We start from the raw sequence: 19,291 nt of genomic DNA, 5'->3' as shown, positions 1-19,291 counted from the left end.
TTTGTATACAATGTATGTCTTTATTCACACATATTTCCCAACTTCCATAAATGTTTCTATTCATAATGAAAATATGGATTGAAAGGAAAGCCCAAAGAATATATATAAAACCAAAAAGGTAGTAAGAGCAAATTTCCCTTCAGAGTCGGTACAAAACAAAAACACTTAACAAAACTATATATAAATAATCACATTGAATGACAGAGTTCAAAATCAAAAATATGTTTGATCCTCTTATCGGTAAATCCATTAAAACATTATACAATGAAGAAGACTGATAAAATGAATCCAGTATCCAGCTTGGAATGTTGAAAGCCTGAATGTTTTTTTTCCCCCAAGATACTCTAAGCCAAAGAAAACAACCTTGGCTCCAGTTGCTCTGGTTATGCAAACAAAGGAAATATTTCCTCCAAAGAAAGTATACAGTTGGCATACATAAAAAAGTGGACGGTGGTTTGTTTTGAAGGTCCAAACAGACACATCTTGTTGTCTTTTAGATTACCAAGTAAAAATACTGAATGGATACAAATAATTACCACAAATTCATATCAACTATGGTAATATAAATGTATATAGGTTACATTAACAATATGACCTTTGGTACAAGGATAGGTAAATTACAATTATGGAACAGTCCATTTTTGAACTGGGGATTTTTAATAATTGAATTCTATTGGGTTCTTTCAAAGATGGATTCCAGGCAATATTTGCCTTAAGATAAAAAAAAAAATTGGCATAAACATTTAAATGTACCAACGGCAAACAGTTGTTGAGGGGGAAACTGGCAAGAGGGCTTTGGTACTTTACTAAAAGCTAATCATTGGGATATAAAAGCCAATCACAGCCCAGACACCAGCACTGGCTTTAGTGGTTACACTTTAAAAACACATAAGCATAGCCATTTCAACAGGAATATAAAAACCTACTAATGCATAGTACATGTGAGATATGTCTAACATTGGTCCTAACCGGTGCTTAAATGAGGGCAAGAGGGCACTATTGTCCAATACCAAAAGGAGATCAACCAAAAGGCGGAAAATCCTATGTAACAAATAACTTTGAAAAAGCCTTTCTTGATGTTTCTTCTGTTTTCAACCAGCACAACCCCCCCTTTTAATAATCCGTCCCCTCTTGCTGGTACACCGGCACCGATTCATCTTTGAATTCTTGGTAACCCTCGTCTTGGTATTCAGGGACATATTCGGCTCCGGCCCCATTCTGCTCCTCCTCGTTCTTGGGGCAGTACTTGGCGTTGTAGATCTGACGACCCAGGCCAAAGTTCTGCCCGCTCTGATTGGCACCTGCATTGGAGCCCATCTGCAGTGACATGGTGCTGTTGTCACATTTGTCTGTGCCCAGCTTCTGGTCATAGATGGCACGGCGGGTTCCTGGAGCTGTCATGCCAGCCTGAGTAGAGGAAGATAACTAATTAATATGTAGCAGTGAATTAAAATAAGCAAGAATCCACTAGTAAAAGCCTAAGTTTACTAGTGCAGTTATGTCCCCCATTGACAATATTGATACCTTGATTGAGTTAAGACATGGTGAAATTAATGAGAACTTGCATTTGCTTTTCTACACATGGACTTCTACCTGACTGGCCCCCTTGTTGGTACCCATTTGCAGACTGATGGTGGAGTTGTCCATGGGGGGCAGGATGTGAGCCTTGGGATCGTAGAGGTGCCTCCTGGTGCCGTATGCATTCATGCCCGCCTGGCTGGCACACTTATTCGTCCCCATCTGCAGAGAGAGACAGATATCAGTTATAAAAGGAAAACAGCAAAGGATGAATGGAAAATTACAACCCCCCTTAGATGGAGACTTTCAGACAGACTGAGAATGCCTGAGTAGATATCATCAAATTAACAATATTGTTCTTGGCTAAAATAGAAGTCATGCCAAAGGGCATATAAAAGTTAGGAATCATTGATGTAACCCTACATTCAATAAGAAATATCCAAAACAAATAGAAGTTATGAAAAGATTAAATAAAATGAGTTTTATAAGAACAATAGCATGGATGTCAGTCTGTCTCTCCCTTAGCCTGTTATAAAGGCTGTTAGCAATATCTATTGGTTAGCTTAGCTACTGATGTTTTTTTGTTTGGCAAGACGGCAACAGAGCTTGCAACAGCAAAAAGAACATCTTCTTCAGTGGTATCACTGTCAACACATTCCCTCTTGCCTGCAGTCCAATGACACACTGTCCGGCCTTCATCTTCTCCTCGTCGAATAGCCTCTCCTGTTTGTCTGCGTACTTCACCCCAATGTCCACTCGGGACTGGCAGCCCTTGGTCTTGGCCTGCAGGGGAAAGTGTACAGAAATCCAGTCACTGTTGGATGCCCCAAGATTTTACTGGACACAATTCTATGAGCTTATTCAGGAGGGGGCTGTATTTACATCCCGCTTCTGACACCATATGTTGATGAGGACGAGACACCATTATTTTAGCGTCTGGAACATCTTTACGAAGACAAAACCTGACATGCAGTAATGCTCTGTTCAACAAGGTCAAGCGATTTATGCAAGTGGCAATTACACAGTTCAAATACAGAAGATTCTCATAAGGGATGCAACCATAAAAATTAGTTTGACAAGTTTTACCGTGCCAGCGAGAGACAGCAGTGTGCTCTGGACCTGGGTCATGTTCCCACTCTCAAACAGGTCGTTGGCCTCAAAGATATCATGGGGCTTCAGGCCGTACATTTGGATAGATTTGATGAAGTTGGTGATGTTCTCCAGCTAGAACCAGACGAGTGCATTAGAAGAAAAGATGAGTAAAGAGCTTCTCAATAATTGCATGAAGGTAGATTTTAGGAAGTCACACCTATAACGAGGCCATCACAAGCCATTGAGCTAAAAGGATCTCTGGCACACCGAGGTCTCACTATATTTCATATTCTAACCCAAATTCTATTTCAGTAAACTCACTGGTCCAGAGAGTTGCACCTCTAATAATAACAATCTACCTCTGCTTTTAAGCTAGTAAAAAAACAGGCTTGGTCAGCACAACAGCTCAGATATATTCTCTAACTGTAAAACCAGCTGGTAAAGTACAGTTCAAGTCTGTTCACGTAGAGAGAACAATCCAAGCAGCTCACCTGATGCCAGTTCATGGTGGACGAGTTGATCTTTTTCACAGAGCCAGGTTGAAGTTTGTTGATCAGTCTAGGGGAGAAAGAGAGTTTGCTTACTTAGACTGCAGCACCTCATAGGTAACAGAAGGAATCAGAGGAGAAAAGGGTCTATATTACAGTAAAACCCACAGCAAGGAGGACAGACAGGACATATGCAATGGATTGTATGATTTGATGTATAATGTTGTAGCTAGCAGAACGTTTATGAGTGATGTCTTTGGTTGAATGCATTGGCTGGTGCCAATAAATAAAGCCACATTGTACATAGGGATGTGATGACGGATCCTGGCCCTATTCAGAAACGTACTTGCACAAGATGACACCATTTTTCAGGCCTTTCTGGAAGTCTTCCCCGATGTCACATCCGGTCGTATCCTCGATCCAGACCTTTAGCTCCTCCTCTCTCTGAGGGTCGTACTTTCCGGCAATCTGGGGAAGGTCAAAAGTTCATTATAGGAGACCTTTACATCTTGGAAAAAGTTGCACAACATGTAGGTTACACTTTATTTTACAGTAATGTTTCCACTGGTATTTAGGAGAAAACTTTCCAATGGGTACTTCAAATAGTTACCAATTGTGTAGAATTATCTGGTACCTAATGGTGGCCATTGCTGCTTGTTTGAATGAATCCCAAAGAAACAAACAAGTAATTCATAGATTATTACAGTGTAATTACTATTTTACCAGGTACTTCCCGTATTAAAAAAAGTGCTACTAACGTATGTGTGGAAGTACTCATCATCAATTGATGACTTGGTAGTGGGCGTTTTCATTTCCAGAACCACAGCAGAAATAAAGATTATTATGGTTTGTGCGTGTTCAAATTCTCTCTCAAGAGTTTATTATGGGCGGCCCCAAAACCATGATTCACGGTGTCAACCAATTGGGATAACTTTGTGTGTTATTCTTGCTGTTTAACAGCCCTTACAGAGCCAACACTGACATTAGCTCAAACACAAAACGCGCACGCATCCTGTTCGGTTAACCACTTAAATCTCCTTGAAGCACAGGAAGGCAGCTGCATGGTATAGGGTAGAGTTAAACTATGCAATTTGACGCTGCATTCCTTGATGAGAGGGTGTTTAAAGTGTTATCCTGATTTGTAAATACTTTGGTTGAGTAAATAATCAAAAGAAAGTGTGAAGATGGAAACTGGCACTAAAAGCAACGTTTAGAAAACGTCATATATCTGTAGTGTCGATCTTAGTATGAAAATGCTACTACAAATAGAAATGCAAAAACACTGCAATGTTTGTACAGAAAGTTATATTTTTTTAAAAGGCCTCTATATCTCTCAACAATGCGTTTTGAGGTTGAAGTTACAAATCTGTACCAAAGAATAGTAAGACTGAGGAATAGGGTCAAAATATTCTCCACAAATTTCCCTCCACGGCTAAAATGTGAAGCGGACCTTTAAGTACAACCGAATGAAGGACTTTCTGGGCAAACCGGTCCTGTCATTATATATTTGCTTCATTTGATTATCCCCAAATTAAAACAACATTGACTGCTTTAATTGCCCACAGGACATTTGAAATATGTAATTTCGAGAGGCATGGTGAACTCAAGGAATTCATTCCGAGGCGCAATTTAGATCATGGGGAATGAGACTGTTAGGACGCTGAGTTGAAGGAGTTTAAATCAAATGGATTGAACATGGACCACTATTCCGTTCTCAAAAAACATATTTGATAGTCTTGTCTAGTGGATCAGTTCCAACATCTGGGTTAACCATAATTTCACCTACCATCTAGAATTGTTAAGGGGCCTTAGTCAAGGAGGAAAAACTCCTTGAATAACAACACTTCAAGACTTCACCTTGCATTGCTACATCATTAACAGCAGGAAATACCAGAGACAATGGACATCATTCATTGGTATGAGAGGAAACCACCAGCTTTACATCCACTTGGCTACCCGTACACTGTTCTGAGGACCAATGGAAAACCCTCGCCAATATAAGGACTCAGCCAAGGAATGCTCAGCCAAGGAATTCTCTATTTACATAAGTGAAGAGCCATGTTGGCGAACTTTGCAAAGCATTTCAATGTCATTTCTCCCATTACACTGTAAAAGTGTAACACACGATTACAAAAAACAATAAGTACAGGAACACAAACGCTCTAAATCTTCACTGTAAATTTGGGATAAAACAGTTATATTTGGCCCGAGGGATACAGTAGTAGGTTAACTCCTGGTTGTGCCATCCACACTGTCATTGATGTTTTGGATGAAGGGCATTTGCAGATAAACTTAATCTAAGATCACTTAATTGGTCAAGTACACACAAGGTCCAACCGATTTGGTAGAAGCAAACCTCCGGTTGCCTGCTCACTTCCCGACAAATCTTTCCAGTCGGACCGGGATTCGAACTGGCAACCCTCTCTAACAGCTATACTACCTGCCACCAGAAAACACTGGCACTGTCTCCTGTCAACGTTTACTTTTGAAAGTGCACATGTTCAAAAAGAGAACATATTTCTATTTGGATTGTTTTGCGATGCCAATTGTCAAATTACGCACTGCGCACTACAATAGCCATTCACCAAGGCCCCAATCCACCACAGCGCAGGATGCAGCAGTTGTTCTCGTGATAGGACTGTGTGACCTCTGGATGGGTGACAAACTCAGGGACATGGATGGATGGATGCATGAAAGACCTACAGTGTTGTACTGACCAGTTTCTCTATGTAATGGGACAGTATAGGGATTTTTAACTTGCCACAAGAAAATATACATTGCCAACACGGGCAACGCCCATGCTTTTTTAAGCGCTTCCCAAAAGTAAACCAACTACTTAAACCAAACTAAAGTTTTTTTAAATTAGCATTTTGTCATATTAATGAACAGTGTTATCAAACATATGTGCGTAGCCGGTAAAACTTGTAATTTGATAAAAGTTTCCCGCTTTATTTAGGTCATTCCAAAAGTATAGTAGCTTTGCCCGTTCCACGTAATTATCTTTACACTCAGTTTACATCATAGCCTATGTAACCTAAAATACCTAGGCATACACATTTTTCAATAAATAAATCAAGTTTTCCGTAATAAACCTCACTAACGCTATAGGCTACTACCATAAGGCAAATGATTCATTCGCACTTTACTCCCTTCCGTGAACACTTACCTTGCTTTTGACTTCTGCAGAAAACCCATAAGCAGGACCTCTGTTAAATGATGAGCCAGACATTATTATAAACGAGTTACTTTGTTTTTCGTATAGATACTTTGTATTAGTTTCTTTGTGGAAATACTTTTATTTTCGTTTCTCTTCCAGTTAAACTCCGGAGTGAACTAAACACTTCCTTTCTTTTTTCTTGCAACCAATAAAAATGCTTACACGAACTTGTACGCTTCGTTAATCGATTTTAGGCTCCACCTTCCCCTTTCTGAGTCTAGGTAGTTACTCGTGATTGATATCAAAAAGTCCTTATATGGAAGGAAAGTCCCACATTCCTGAATGGTGGGAGTATCCTATGGTCCAACCAGCAGTCATGGAGTCTTGAATCACCGTCGGGAAAAGTTTGAGTAGAGGAACTACCAAAACGAGCTACTGAATGACGTAATGATACTACTCTTGAGACACATTTTTTTAGTGTAAAGGACTCCCTTTGCTCGTTCAAGGGGTTTGGAATTCTGAGAATGTTAATATCACTAGTAGGCTACATCCAAACGAGAACACGACATAAAACATTTATCCGAATATTTTAGTTTAGCCTACATTAGACACATTATCATGATTTATGTGTTATTACATTGTTAGAAACCACAGTTACTTTTGTCTACAATAACATCATAAAACACTGATAAAAAAAAGTAAAGTCAATTCAGTGTCCATTTATATCACTTCAGTGACAGAAAGGCAGATCAATTCTGTTTTTTTCCCCCACTAATTAGTCTTTTGACCAATCACATCAGATCTTTTCACATCAGCTCGCTAGTGGGAGAAAAAAAATCATAATTGTTCTGGCTGTCTAAACGCAGCCTTAGTGTCGTTGTCAATTCAATTCGTCTTTGGAATATTATCTTGATAATCCATGACATTACACTTCTTAGTCTCAAATTAAAATGGAATACTGAACTCATTTGGATACCTACCAACAACGTTATCCAACATCCTTAGCCCAATTCAGTATCATAAACTATTTCCTATTATTCTGTGAGTTCCAACGACGAGACAAGACTGTTACTACCAATTGGATACCACGAAATTGGGGAGAAACGGGAGTAAAAAAATACAAACATTTATAGGTTACACTTCTTTTTTTTTTTTTGTCTTGGCCTGTTGTCGGTAGGTACACCGATTCAGCTGCACTGTGGCCTGGTGTTGTTTGTTAAAAAGGCCAACTGTTGGCATTTTTAACAATTTTATATGTCTGAAGGTACAAACTCTACCTTCACGGCAGGCCAATATAGCAAATTAAGTGCAGTATAGGCCTATAGTTGATACAGTGAGATTTCAAAACGTTGAAAACCATGACTAGAGAGAAACTGTCAATGAATACAGCAAAGAGATGCTGTTTTTATTAGTGAGTTGATGTGTAAGTTCTTACTCACAACTGTCGACACTTTGTATTCAACACTTTCACAAGCCATAAAATGCATGTTTTTCCTATTTCACTCATCACTACAACAGTGCATTTTGACTCAAAGTGATCTTGACTCAGAAAAGGTTGGTGACCACTATTTCTCCTGTTAACACTATCAACATTTCCCTTTACTGTGCCAATTGGGATCGAATCAACGCAAAATTGCCACTTTCAATGCAACATACTGAAACAAAACAAACTATGCAAACTTTGTTCTAGGCAGAATGCATCAGAGTAGGATTCTATTGCATTGACAAGCGCTACTCAGCCCGTAATCTACACAGACCGGTGCGGCATAACCAATCAGAGCTGCAGTAGGCCTATATGCAAATAGACCATTGCCATATATGGATTTTTTTTATTTAACCATTATTTTACTAGGCAAGTCAGTTAAGAACAAATTCTTATTTACAATGACGGCCTAACCCTAACGATGCTGGACCAATTGTTTGCCGCCCTATGGGATCTGTGCCATTTACTTTGAACTGGACTGTGTTTACAGCATGAGTGCTCGTGAGTAGATGCACTTGTTTTGAGATCAAAGCGGAGAGCTGCATGTAGCCATGTGTGCACATTGTGTTCATATTCTTTGTTAGTTAGTGAGTTATTAGTCCAGTTATAGATCATTCGTAGTCAGCAATAGGGGTGATTGCTTCCTACAAGAGCACAAAACATGTACATTTCTAGACATCTTTGAAAGGCGAGTCAGGTAAAGACCTTTTTTGTCTTTAAAGGACAGTGTTGTATTTTGAGACAGGCTTGAATAAGCTAAGTAGCCAATAGGCAGAGAGAAGCATAATTTGTCTCATTCTCTGTAATAATGGTATGGGAATAATAATGCTTTTTATTTTGTAAAGTTGTTTCTTGCATTAAACAACACAACAATATCCTTGTCTGAAGGACAAGTGGATAAACAGGTTAATGTCAAGCCCTGCATGTTTTTTTTAAAGTCTCATGGAATGTAGGCCTACATTGAACACCACACACTGGCTTCTACTCTAGGCAGAATGATAAAACAGCTATTTCAATGTTAAAATGTTATGGGATGCATTTTCTCCATCGTTTTAGATGGTAGGCCACTCTGGTAGGCCTACAGTATGATTAAATTGCAACAGAATCCTACATGGCCACAATTAAAACTGTAACTTAAAGCGGATACGGCCTCAGTGTTCACAGTCAAGATGCGCTGGAAGTTGCACAGAATTTCACAAAGTTCAAGTTTGCACTCAGCAGACCTGAAATTTGCTCAGTGCCGAAAAAAATTAGAGGGAACTTTGGTTGCAAAGTAGCTAATAAGTAGTAAGTAGTTGAAATGTCGCTAATTAACTCAAATGTTAAATTAGTCCCTGATGAGATTCAAACTAGCAACCTGCTAGACATTAGGGTTATATGCACGACAAACCACCATACTTTGTTTTTGCTTTAAGTAACCATCTGTCTTATGTGCAGTGCCTTGCGAAAGTATTCGGCCCCCTTGAACTTTGCGACCTTTTGCCACATTTCAGGCTTCAAACATAAAGATATAAAACTGTATTTTTTTGTGAAGAATCAACAACAAGTGGGACACAATCATGAAGTGGAACGACATTTATTGGATATTTCAAACTTTTTTAACAAATCAAAAACTGAAAAATTGGGCGTGCAAAATTATTCAGCCCCTTTACTTTCAGTGCAGCAAACTCTCTCCAGAAGTTCAGTGAGGATCTCTGAATGATCCAATGTTGACCTAAATGACTAATGATGATAAATACAATCCACCTGTGTGTAATCAAGTCGCCGTATAAATGCACCTGCACTGTCCGTCCCTCTAAACTTTCAGCTCATACAAGGAGAAGACTGATCAGAGATGCAGCCAAGAGGCCCATGATCACTCTGGATGAACTGCAGAGATCTACAGCGGAGGTGGGAGACTCTGTCCATAGGACAACAATCAGTTGTATATTGCACAAATCTGGCCTTTATGGAAGAGTGGCAAGAAGAAAGCCATTTCTTAAAGATGTCCATAAAAAGTGTCGTTTAAAGTTTGCCACAAGCCACATGGGAGACACACCAAACATGTGGAAGAAGGTGCTCTGGTCAGATGAAACCAAAATTGAACTTTTTGGCAACAATGCAAAACGTTATGTTTGTCGTAAAAGCAACACAGCTGAACACACCATCCCCACTGTCAAACATGGTGGTGGCAGCATCATGGTTTGGGCCTGCTTTTCTTCAGCAGGGACAGGGAAGATGGTTAAAATTGATGGGAAGATGGATGGAGCCAAATACAGGACCATTCTGGAAGAAAACCTGATGGTCTGCAAAAGACCTGAGACTGGGACGGAGATTTGTCTTCCAACAAGACAATGATCCAAAGCATAAAGCAAAATCTACAATGGAATGGTTCAAAAATAAACATATCCAGGTGTTAGAATGGCCAAGTCAAAGTCCAGACCTGAATCCAATCGAGAATCTGTGGAAAGAACTGAAAACTGCTGTTCACAAATGCTCTCCATCCAACCTCACTGAGCTCGAGCTGTTTTGCAATGAGGAATGGGAAAAAATTTCAGTCTCTCGATGTGCAAAACTGATAGAGACATACCCCAAGCGACTTACAGCTGTAATCGCAGCAAAAGGTGGCGCTACAAAGTATTAACTTAAGGGGGCTGAATAATTTTGCACGCCCAATTTTTCAGTTTTTGATTTGTTAAAAAAGTTTGAAATATCCAATAAATGTCGTTCCACTTCATGATTGTGTCCCACTTGTTGTTGATTCTTCACAAAAAAATACAGTTTTATATCTTTATGTTTGAAGCCTGAAATGTGGCAAAAGGTCGCGAAGTTCAAGGGGGCCGAATACTTTCGCAAGGCACTGTAACCATGCCAAACCTAACATACAGTATCATACTAATATGAGTGTGTTGGATTTACATTCACTATGTTACGTCTAGACTATGAGACCAGGCTGGGAGTTTGGCTGCTGCTGTATCCTTGCAGGTGGTGTGGGTGTCTGGCAGAAGTACAGTTGAAGTCAGAACTTTACATACATTAGCCAAATATATTTAAACTCAGTTTTTCACAATTCCTGACATTTAATCCTAGTAAAAATTCCCTGCCTTAGGTCATTTAGGATCACCACTTTATTTTAAGAATGTCAGGATAATAGTAGAGAGATGATTTATTTCAGCTTTTATTTATTTCATCACATTCCCAGTGGGTCAGAAGTTTACATATACTCAATTAGTATTTTTTTTGGATTGCCTTTAAATTGTGCCTCTAACTTGGGTCAAACGTTTTGGGTAGCCTTCCACAAGCTTCCCACAATAAGTTGGGTGAATTTGGGCCCATTCCTTCTGACAGAGCTGGTGTAACTGAGTCAGGTTTGTAGGCCTCCTTGCTCGCACACATGTTTTTTCAGTTCTTCCCACAAATTCTCTATAGGATTGAGGTCAGGGCTTTGTGATGGCCACTCCAATACCTTGACTTTGTTGTCCATTTTGCCAGAACTTTGGAAGTATGCTTGGGATCATTGTCCATTTGGAAGACCCATTTGCGACCAAGCTTTAACTTCCTGATTGATGTCTTGAGATGTTGCTTCAATATATCCACATACTTTTCTTACCTCATGATGCCATCCATTTTGTGAAGTGCACCAGCCCTCCTGCAGCAAAGCACCCCCACAACATGATGCTGCCACCCCCGTGCTTCACGGTTGGGATGGTGTTCTTTGGCTTGCAAGCCTCCACCTTTTTCCTCCAAACATTACGATGGCCATTATGGCCAAACAGTTCTATTTTTGTTTCATCAGACCAGAGGACATTTCTCCAAATAATACAATCTTTGTCCCCATGTGCAGTTGCAAACCGTAGTCTGGTCTTTTATGGCGGTTTTGGAGCGGTAGCTTCTTCCTTGCTGAGCGGCCTTTCAGGTTGTCGATTTAGGACTAGTTTTACTGTGGATATAGATACCTTTGTACCTGTTTCCTCCAGCATTTTCACAAGGTCCTTTGCTGTTGTTCTGGGATTGGGGTCTCCTTCCTGAGCAATATGACAGCTGCGTGATTCCATGGTGTTTATACTTGCGTACTATTGTTTGTACAGATGAACGTGGTACCTTCAGGCGTTTGGAAATTGCTCCCAAGGATGAACCAGACTTGTGGAGGTCTACATTTTTTTCTTAGGTCTTGGCTGATTTCTTTTGATTTTCCCATGATGTCAAGCAAAGAGGCACTGAGTTTGAAGGTACACCTCCAATTGACTCAAATAATGTCTATTAGCCTATCAGAAGCTTTTAAAGCCTTGACATAATTTTCTGGAATTTTCCAAGCTGTTTAAAGGCAGTCAACTTAGTGTATGTACACCTCTGACCCACTGGAAGTGTGATACAGTGAATTATAAGTGAAATAATCTGTCTGTAAACAATTGATGGAAAAATGACTTGTGTCATGCACAAAGTAATGTCCTCACCGACTTGCCAAAACTATAGTTTGTTAACAAGAGATTTGTGGAGTGGTTGAAAAAACAAGTTTTAATGACTCCTACCTAAGTGTATGTAAACTTCTGACTTCAACTGTATATCGTTTGATCATTGCCTGAAGGCAAGGGGTAGGGAAGCAAGGTTCATGAATCCGATATGAACAGCCACCTACCACCAGAGAATGACGAGGAGAAGTGGGGTCACAATTGAGAACTTAGAGGGCCCAAAGACCCAACAGGCAACAGAGCTCTGACCTGGTCCTCAGTGACATGTTTCCAGACAGTCACAGGAATGCAGCTGGTTGTCAGAGAGGTGACACCATGGATGTGTAATGATAATTCAAGTCTAAAGAGGAGTCTTCTAGAAGGAGCAGCAGTTCACTGACTACAACTCGGGTGAGGTAAAAGTGCACTGAGCAGCTTAGTCATCGGTTGATTGGAGTGATTCAGCACAGAGGTGTTCTGAAATGCATGTAGAGACTCGGTTATGCTATCAGGAGGAAGGGAGTTGAGTTGTTGCGGTTTATCATAACAATGATGACAGCTACAGAACCTAATAAAAAAAAGATATAAAGCTATGATATACATTTCTGTTTAACCATAGAACTTCTCATATCCCATTCTACTCCATGCGTAAAACCAACCGAAGTGTTCCATGAGGACACTGAGAATACACAATGAAAAACAAAGTAGTTATGAACCCATAAACACACGCATTTACTTCATTGAATGTACCATGTTAATACCAACATTAAACAGTTAACCCCAACCTGACTACAGGTTGGGTTTATATTGTGTCAGAATTAAGAAAACAGAGCAGAGGGTTTAGAATGTCACTTTATTTTTCAAACTATTGAGAGATGTTAAACACTGAACAAATAAAGATGTCCCAGTCAAAACTGACCAGATCCACATCAATCATCTTTAACATTTCTTTATTGCGAGCTGTGTTTGAGTGATATCGCAGTCTGCAATTTACCCATACTGGACCAGTGTTCACTAAGGACCATTGCTTCGAAAAAAAATGGTGCATATTCCAGCATTATCGGACATAGAATTTGGAATTGTCCCTGACATAAACCTAGCTCCAAGGACAGGAGTATTTTGCGGAACAAATACAGATTCAAAGGCACATTGGTAGGGATGGATTTATCGGCACACAGTCTGATCTTCGCCTATCTAAAGTCATGTTATATGTGGAGAACAGTGGCAATGCAAGATGAGAAAAGGGAAAAGAAACTACTTTGAACTACCATGTTTGTTACATGGAAATAGTTTTTAGAATGTGTGATGGTACCACAGCACTCTAGGTTTATGTAGTTAACAAAAAAAGCTAAAGAAACTATGCTTGTTCATTCACCATCATGCATGCTTCTCAATGAGTAGAACATTCCTGCAAAACAAACGCTTAAAAGATCTGAGGGAATTTTGACATGGATGTACAAAATTTGAACTTGCAGGTGTGTTGTATTTTTATCTACACGTAACTTTGTGTCAATTATGGAATTACAAAAGTTATCTACCACTGTATAACTAAATACAAAAGGTCTCATTTCTGTACATTCACTAAGGCTGTTCAACTTTAAAAATGTTGTGATGAAATTCCATAAGGCAAAATGATAGCTAAAGGAATGGTGACAAGTATAGTTCGCGCATACAAACACTTCCGTATTTTCTTGTCCTCACAATTGTTTACAGTTTTAATGCATTAGCGCCCTCCGTTTTGACATTTTTTGCTCACAGTTCTGCCTGGGTGAGGATTGCTAGGGGATATGGGAGGAAATACTAAATGTACATTTAACAAATAATTAATTGAAGAAGTAAACAATACTTTTTGAATTGAACACATTCAAAAACAGGCAAAATTTGTTTAAGTATTTCCTCCCGGTAATAAGTGTATGATGGCATGGGTACATTAGAACAGAGTGAGGAGAGAGATGTGAGGAGTATGGAATGTTGGATAGCTAACGCGCATTGGCCAATAAAAAGAAAAGACTGTGCAAAACAATGGTATGCCTCGTTTGCATTGCAGAACAGGTCAACATTATGTGATGCAAACAGAAAAGCTCTACAGGTTTTGTACATCTGTTTCGATAAACCTCCCAAAAAAAACAGAAAAGGTCAAATAAATAGATGTATACATAAGACATTTTATAATTTATTTTTTATATATATGTCACATAAAGCTTCTTGTAACTGCCAAATTGGTGCCAGTATTCCACTTGCTGGACACATTCGGCTTTATCTGTGCTAGATGAACTCTTTCAACCCCTTCTGAGCATAACTGTGCCTCGACTGGACACCTAAACCCCAGCCAACCCTCAACTAGAACCTTAGTTTGCAATTCCTTGTTAGTAGCAGCACTGCAAACAGGGGCACATCTTTTCTGCAACTTTTTTTTAAATCTTTGAAAGAAAAGAGAACTGAAACAGCAGCCCTTTGACAAACCAACTTTTTTTAATTTTTTTTTTTTACCAAAACCTCATTCGATTATCTCTGAGGGAGGCACGGAGGGAGTTTTGCAGTTCTGGCTTTCCACAACTCAGTGGCTAAAAAAATAGTTTTCCTTCCTCTGTCAAGTGACAGAGAGAGAGACACTCCAACTACTCAGTCTAGGCAGACATATGGCAGGATGTTTAGTTTGCTCTCATCCCCATGCGGATCCAAAGATATGCACTCCGTCCAGTCGTACCAAGTGCCCTTGGTGTCGCAACAACCGTTTACCCCTTGCCAGTGCTCCATATGTACTCTGTGGAGGTCCTCGTCAGTCACCTCCCGGCTCACCCCAGGTGTGTCCGTTACCAAGCTGTCCAGCTGCAAGACGTGGACTCCTCGCCTTGCCTCCCTAACATCGCTCTCCTCCCGTTTCAGGTATTCTGACATGAAAAAGTGTGCGCCGGGGGCCTGGACCCCCGAGGATGTGAGCACGTTGCTCTGAAGGTTTAGGTAGGACTGGATGATGTCGTTTCGGGACAGCTCTTTCCAGTTAGTCTGTTGGAAGGGGCTGGGGGTGGGAGCGGGATGCTGCTGCAGGGGCAGGTGAGTCCTCTGCTGGGGCTCAGGGGGAGGTGGCCTTGGAGGTTCTTCCACCTGAGAGGGTTCTTTATGTACCATGGACTTGATCTGCCCCGTCACAGGGTCAAACGTTAGCCTGCGCTCTTTTAACCGCACAGGCCTCGTTTGGTCCTCTGTGTCCTGCCCCTGCAGGTTGACAGAGTAGTCCCTGGACCTGTACTTCTTCCTCTTTTTGCGGTCCGAGCTGGAGGCAGCGACTTCTGCCTCAGCCTTGACCACCACTACAGAGGAGGAGGGGGTGGGTCTATGTAGTTCTGAGCACTCAGAGTTGGTTGGGGCGGGCTGGGAGGTGGGAGGGAACACCGATGGGGGTTCCAGTGTTGCAGCGTTGCGTGGGGGATGGGTGGTGACCTCTGAGGAGCCGGGCCAGTGCAGTGAGGCCCTATGGGCAGGGGGTGGCAGCCCATCCACATGAGACACTTCGGCTGGGGGCTTTAAAGACTGGGACGACAGCAAGCGAGGGCTCCGGGCTGGGCTTGGGATAGTCCCTTTTGGTGCATATGTTGAAGAGCGCTTGGACATCATCTCTTGCTTCATAGCTCGCGGACTCCGCAGACTTGATGAGAGACAGTGGGGGCTTTTGGCCTGATACTGTCCACCGCCTCCTTCGTCCAGCCTTGCCTGCTGCTGCAACACAGCAGTCTTGAGTAAAGAAGAAGTGCTAGGTAGTTTGGTGAGGCCCGGGGAGCTTGGGTGAGGCTTGACAGCATTGACAGGGATTCTACTATGTTTGTCATTCTCTAGGGGCTCTGTACGGGCCCTGTCCGGCGATGGGGGAGCCTCAGGGCTACCTGCAATCCCATTTGTGGGTGGTGGTGGGGTGTTGTACATCTGCTCGTAGGGGGACAAGTTGGAGATTTTGGCCACTAAGTGCACACTGTCCCTTTGCTCCCCTCTACGCTTTCTGCTGCTCGACTTCTCCGCTTTTGGCGAGTGGGTGTTGTGGACGTCATTTCTGGTTTTCACCTCTGGGACACCCTTGCTTGCCATTGAGACATCAGGGGGTGGAATGTCAGTCCGAAGGGGGTGGGCACTGCCATTTGCAGAGCCCGGGACACACATGGCCCCCCGCGATGGAGTCTCATTTTGCCCTGGCTCGATCAATTTCTGCCAGCTCCGCAAAAGCTTCTTGGCACGCTTCGCAAGGTCTTCATCCTTGGTCTGCTTCCTCACATCATTGATCAGTTTCCCTAAGCGAGTTTCCTAAGTTGGTAATAAAAAATAATAAAAAGTGGTTAAGAACACCAGAATCATTGACACTGAGAACAATACTTTTTTTTTTTTTTTTACTTAAAAGCTTTGGGTCTTACCTCAAGAGCTTCTTTGGTGATAGGGAACTTCTCCAAATATGTGATAACTTCTAATACTGCCACCATATTGCAAATCTGCTGGAAGGAGCAAAAGTGGTGATCAGAACACAGAATTTCTGACAAGTCATTTAAAAAGATGGTGTCAAGCAACTGTAGTTACTAGCTAGCTGATACTTCTAAGTAAACAACAGTTGGCTTGCGAGCTGGCCTATTACCTAGCTAGAGCTAAACGCTATGCTGGTTATCAACTGGCTAACAAGCAATCTGGCCAATTACTAGTGATGTTGAACGTTCAGGCTGCTGCACAGACACTATGGAAGTTCTAGTCTAGAGAGCCAGGTTAAATTGTGTTTGAGTGCATAATAATGAGTGAGAAATAGGTGCAATAGCTTGGTGAGTGGGCAGAATATACTATCATCCTAAATTTACATGTTGAATTATTTTGTCATAAAATTATTTTTTATGTGCTAACTTCCCTAATGTGGACAGTTTGTGTTACACAAGCTTGTATTTTCACCACAAATGGAGTGTAATTACACTTTTTTATTTTTATTTTTTACCTCAGATTGGTGATTGGTAATATAAAAGTTAGTCATCTAGATTAAAAGAAAGCTGTCTTTACATTTACCAGACAGCAAAGTGAGACAACCACATATCACTGTCGTAAGGACATTTCTCTCTCAATGATACTAAATCGATTGCTTTAAACAGAGTCATATTTTTGGTTTGTAGAACTACCGGAGGTGATTCAATAAAATGATGCAGTCCAAAAAAAAGGGTTGGGTTTCCTTTGGCTATCTACTGCAAAAACATTGTGGCACAAGGAGATGAGCTAATAAATGGCTACTACAGGTTCTAATCTATCGACAGGTAGGCTATATGTAGTATACCCAAGATCATTATGGGTTGTCCGTTAGAAGAGCGCAAATAGTACATGTTGCCGTGGTTATTTTCCAAGATCCGTGGATTAATATACAATATCAATGTGAACGATTTGTGTGCACTACTGATTACAGTACAAGCCTCTTGGTAAATGTTGGTGTGAGTAGTTTATACGGTAGTAATTTAGCAAAATATATCTTCTCAACACATGTATGACATGTATGTGTAGAGAGTAATTTTTTGTTTTATCTTCAAAATAGCACAAACTATTTCTGCATGTCATGAATTTGGACATTTAAAATTGATATTTTGACACTGGACTACAAATCAAAAATCGATGACAACCGGAAGCAGCAACAGTACCATTTTCAATTGATGTTTAAGGAATATCAACAGGATTCTACTTAATCACGTAAAAACTACTGAATGAGCCCAAAACGTGCTTTGATGTGTTGATTTTGATGATACAACTGAAGTCGTGAAAATATGTTTATTTTTCCTACAATTATTTAAAGCATGATACAGTAGCTTGTTGCATATAACTAGCTACATTATACCTAAATTATCTTATCCATAGCAGGAAACACTGAATAAGATAGCCTGACAACTAGGTAACGTTACATGACATGAGGCTAGCCACGTTAACCTGATGCTACTTATAATCTTAGCTAGGTAACTAGTTTGCAGGTTGCAATGAGGAGTCAACTGTATAGCCATTGCTGCTAAGGTAGCTAGTATTGTAGCCAGGTAGCTTTCTACGAGTTAAGTTAACTAAGCTACCTAAACCTTGGCCAACAAAATCACTACAGGTGTTTAGATAGGTATTGGATAACACATGTCATGTGATTAGCTAGCCAACTACTTTTAACTAGCTAGAATTTAACAGATAAACACTTGTTTGAAACAGAGGTTTCATTCGCTGGCTCATTGGCTAACTAGCCCAAAGTTAGTTAACTAGTTCGGTGAAGGAATTAGAAACGAAGCTTGCCAATAAATACCAAAACAAGTTCGACCTCACTCATTTTGACAAGTTAGCTAGCCAACCAACTAACGTTAGTTAGGTACTTGGTAGCTATTAGCTTGCTATGTACTATTAGCTACGCAACAACGTGTATTTCGACGCGGACGAGGAATGGGAGAAAAATCAAGTGGGCTAGATAGTTAGCTAACTAACGTTAGGCTGACGCTATTTTGTCTGATATCCATTTAGTGTATCAAGAGTTAAGCTAACTTGTTTTCAACATAGCTGGCTAAACATTACCCTGTTGGCCAGGCTAGCAACGAAGTTAGCTACGTTAGCGTAGCAAGCTGGCTAGTTTTAACTACCTACAGTAGATAAGTCAGTAGCTAACTTGAGCTAGCAAGCAAGGTGTCAACTCACAAGCTTGTATTATTAGCTATAATTTATCTGTGGATATTGGGAATATTATTTTTAAATAAATATGACGGCAAGTATTCGTCCTGATAGCCACATCGTGTTGCTTGCTACTCACATTGCTGTGACTATCGATGGCCTGCAGCAGCCGGTCTCTCATCTGCTGCGGAGTTGCTGAGGCCGTTGTCATTGCCTGTTTGGTGCGATCCGGCGGACGGGGGAGGAATCCTCCAAAACGAATACTGTGGTACTTGTCGACACTCACGGGCCTTTATGGAGATATGCTAGATACTTGAGCCGCATATTTATCTAATGCATGTACGCTTAAACGTTCGTATAATGTCACATTGATTCGGAGACGTTTATCGCCTGCTACTGCCTCTTCGGCGCTCTGGAAACTCACCACCAGCTGCTGACTGCTGGATCATTCACAACGGCCTATTGCATTATGGGATGCAATGGACGCACA

The 19,291-nt window shown here is 40.8% G+C and overlaps 2 protein-coding genes across 3 annotated transcripts; both read right to left on the bottom strand.

Annotated features, from left to right (window-relative positions):
* Nucleotides 1-6,483, bottom strand: LOC110508914 (calponin-2). The gene is made up of 7 exons (XM_021589823.2): nucleotides 6,265-6,483; nucleotides 3,445-3,566; nucleotides 3,102-3,168; nucleotides 2,605-2,742; nucleotides 2,185-2,301; nucleotides 1,594-1,740; nucleotides 1-1,407 (listed from the first exon to the last, which is right to left on the bottom strand). The coding sequence occupies exons 1-7, from the start codon at nucleotides 6,325-6,327 to the stop codon at nucleotides 1,114-1,116; spliced, it is 948 nt and encodes a 315-aa protein (XP_021445498.1). The 5' UTR covers nucleotides 6,328-6,483; the 3' UTR covers nucleotides 1-1,113.
* Nucleotides 6,484-12,999: 6,516 nt separating this feature from the next.
* LOC110508913 (mediator of RNA polymerase II transcription subunit 26) lies at nucleotides 13,000-19,260 on the bottom strand. Of its 2 annotated transcripts, none has more exons than XM_021589822.2 (3): nucleotides 18,941-19,260; nucleotides 16,566-16,640; nucleotides 13,000-16,458 (listed from the first exon to the last, which is right to left on the bottom strand). In XM_021589822.2, the coding sequence occupies exons 1-3, from the start codon at nucleotides 19,010-19,012 to the stop codon at nucleotides 14,788-14,790; spliced, it is 1,818 nt and encodes a 605-aa protein (XP_021445497.1). In that variant the 5' UTR covers nucleotides 19,013-19,260; the 3' UTR covers nucleotides 13,000-14,787. The 2 variants fall into 2 exon arrangements, with proteins under 2 accessions (XP_021445497.1, XP_021445496.1); XM_021589821.2 differs by having other exon boundaries at nucleotides 16,566-16,643; nucleotides 18,941-19,244.
* Nucleotides 19,261-19,291: the final 31 nt, after the last annotated feature.

Source organism: Oncorhynchus mykiss, chromosome 28, assembly GCF_013265735.2.
Source record: "Oncorhynchus mykiss isolate Arlee chromosome 28, USDA_OmykA_1.1, whole genome shotgun sequence".
Classification (NCBI taxonomy): Eukaryota; Metazoa; Chordata; class Actinopteri; order Salmoniformes; family Salmonidae; genus Oncorhynchus; species Oncorhynchus mykiss.
The sequence above is the reverse complement of the archived record's forward strand: the minus strand, read 5'-3'. Positions and strand labels throughout refer to the sequence as shown.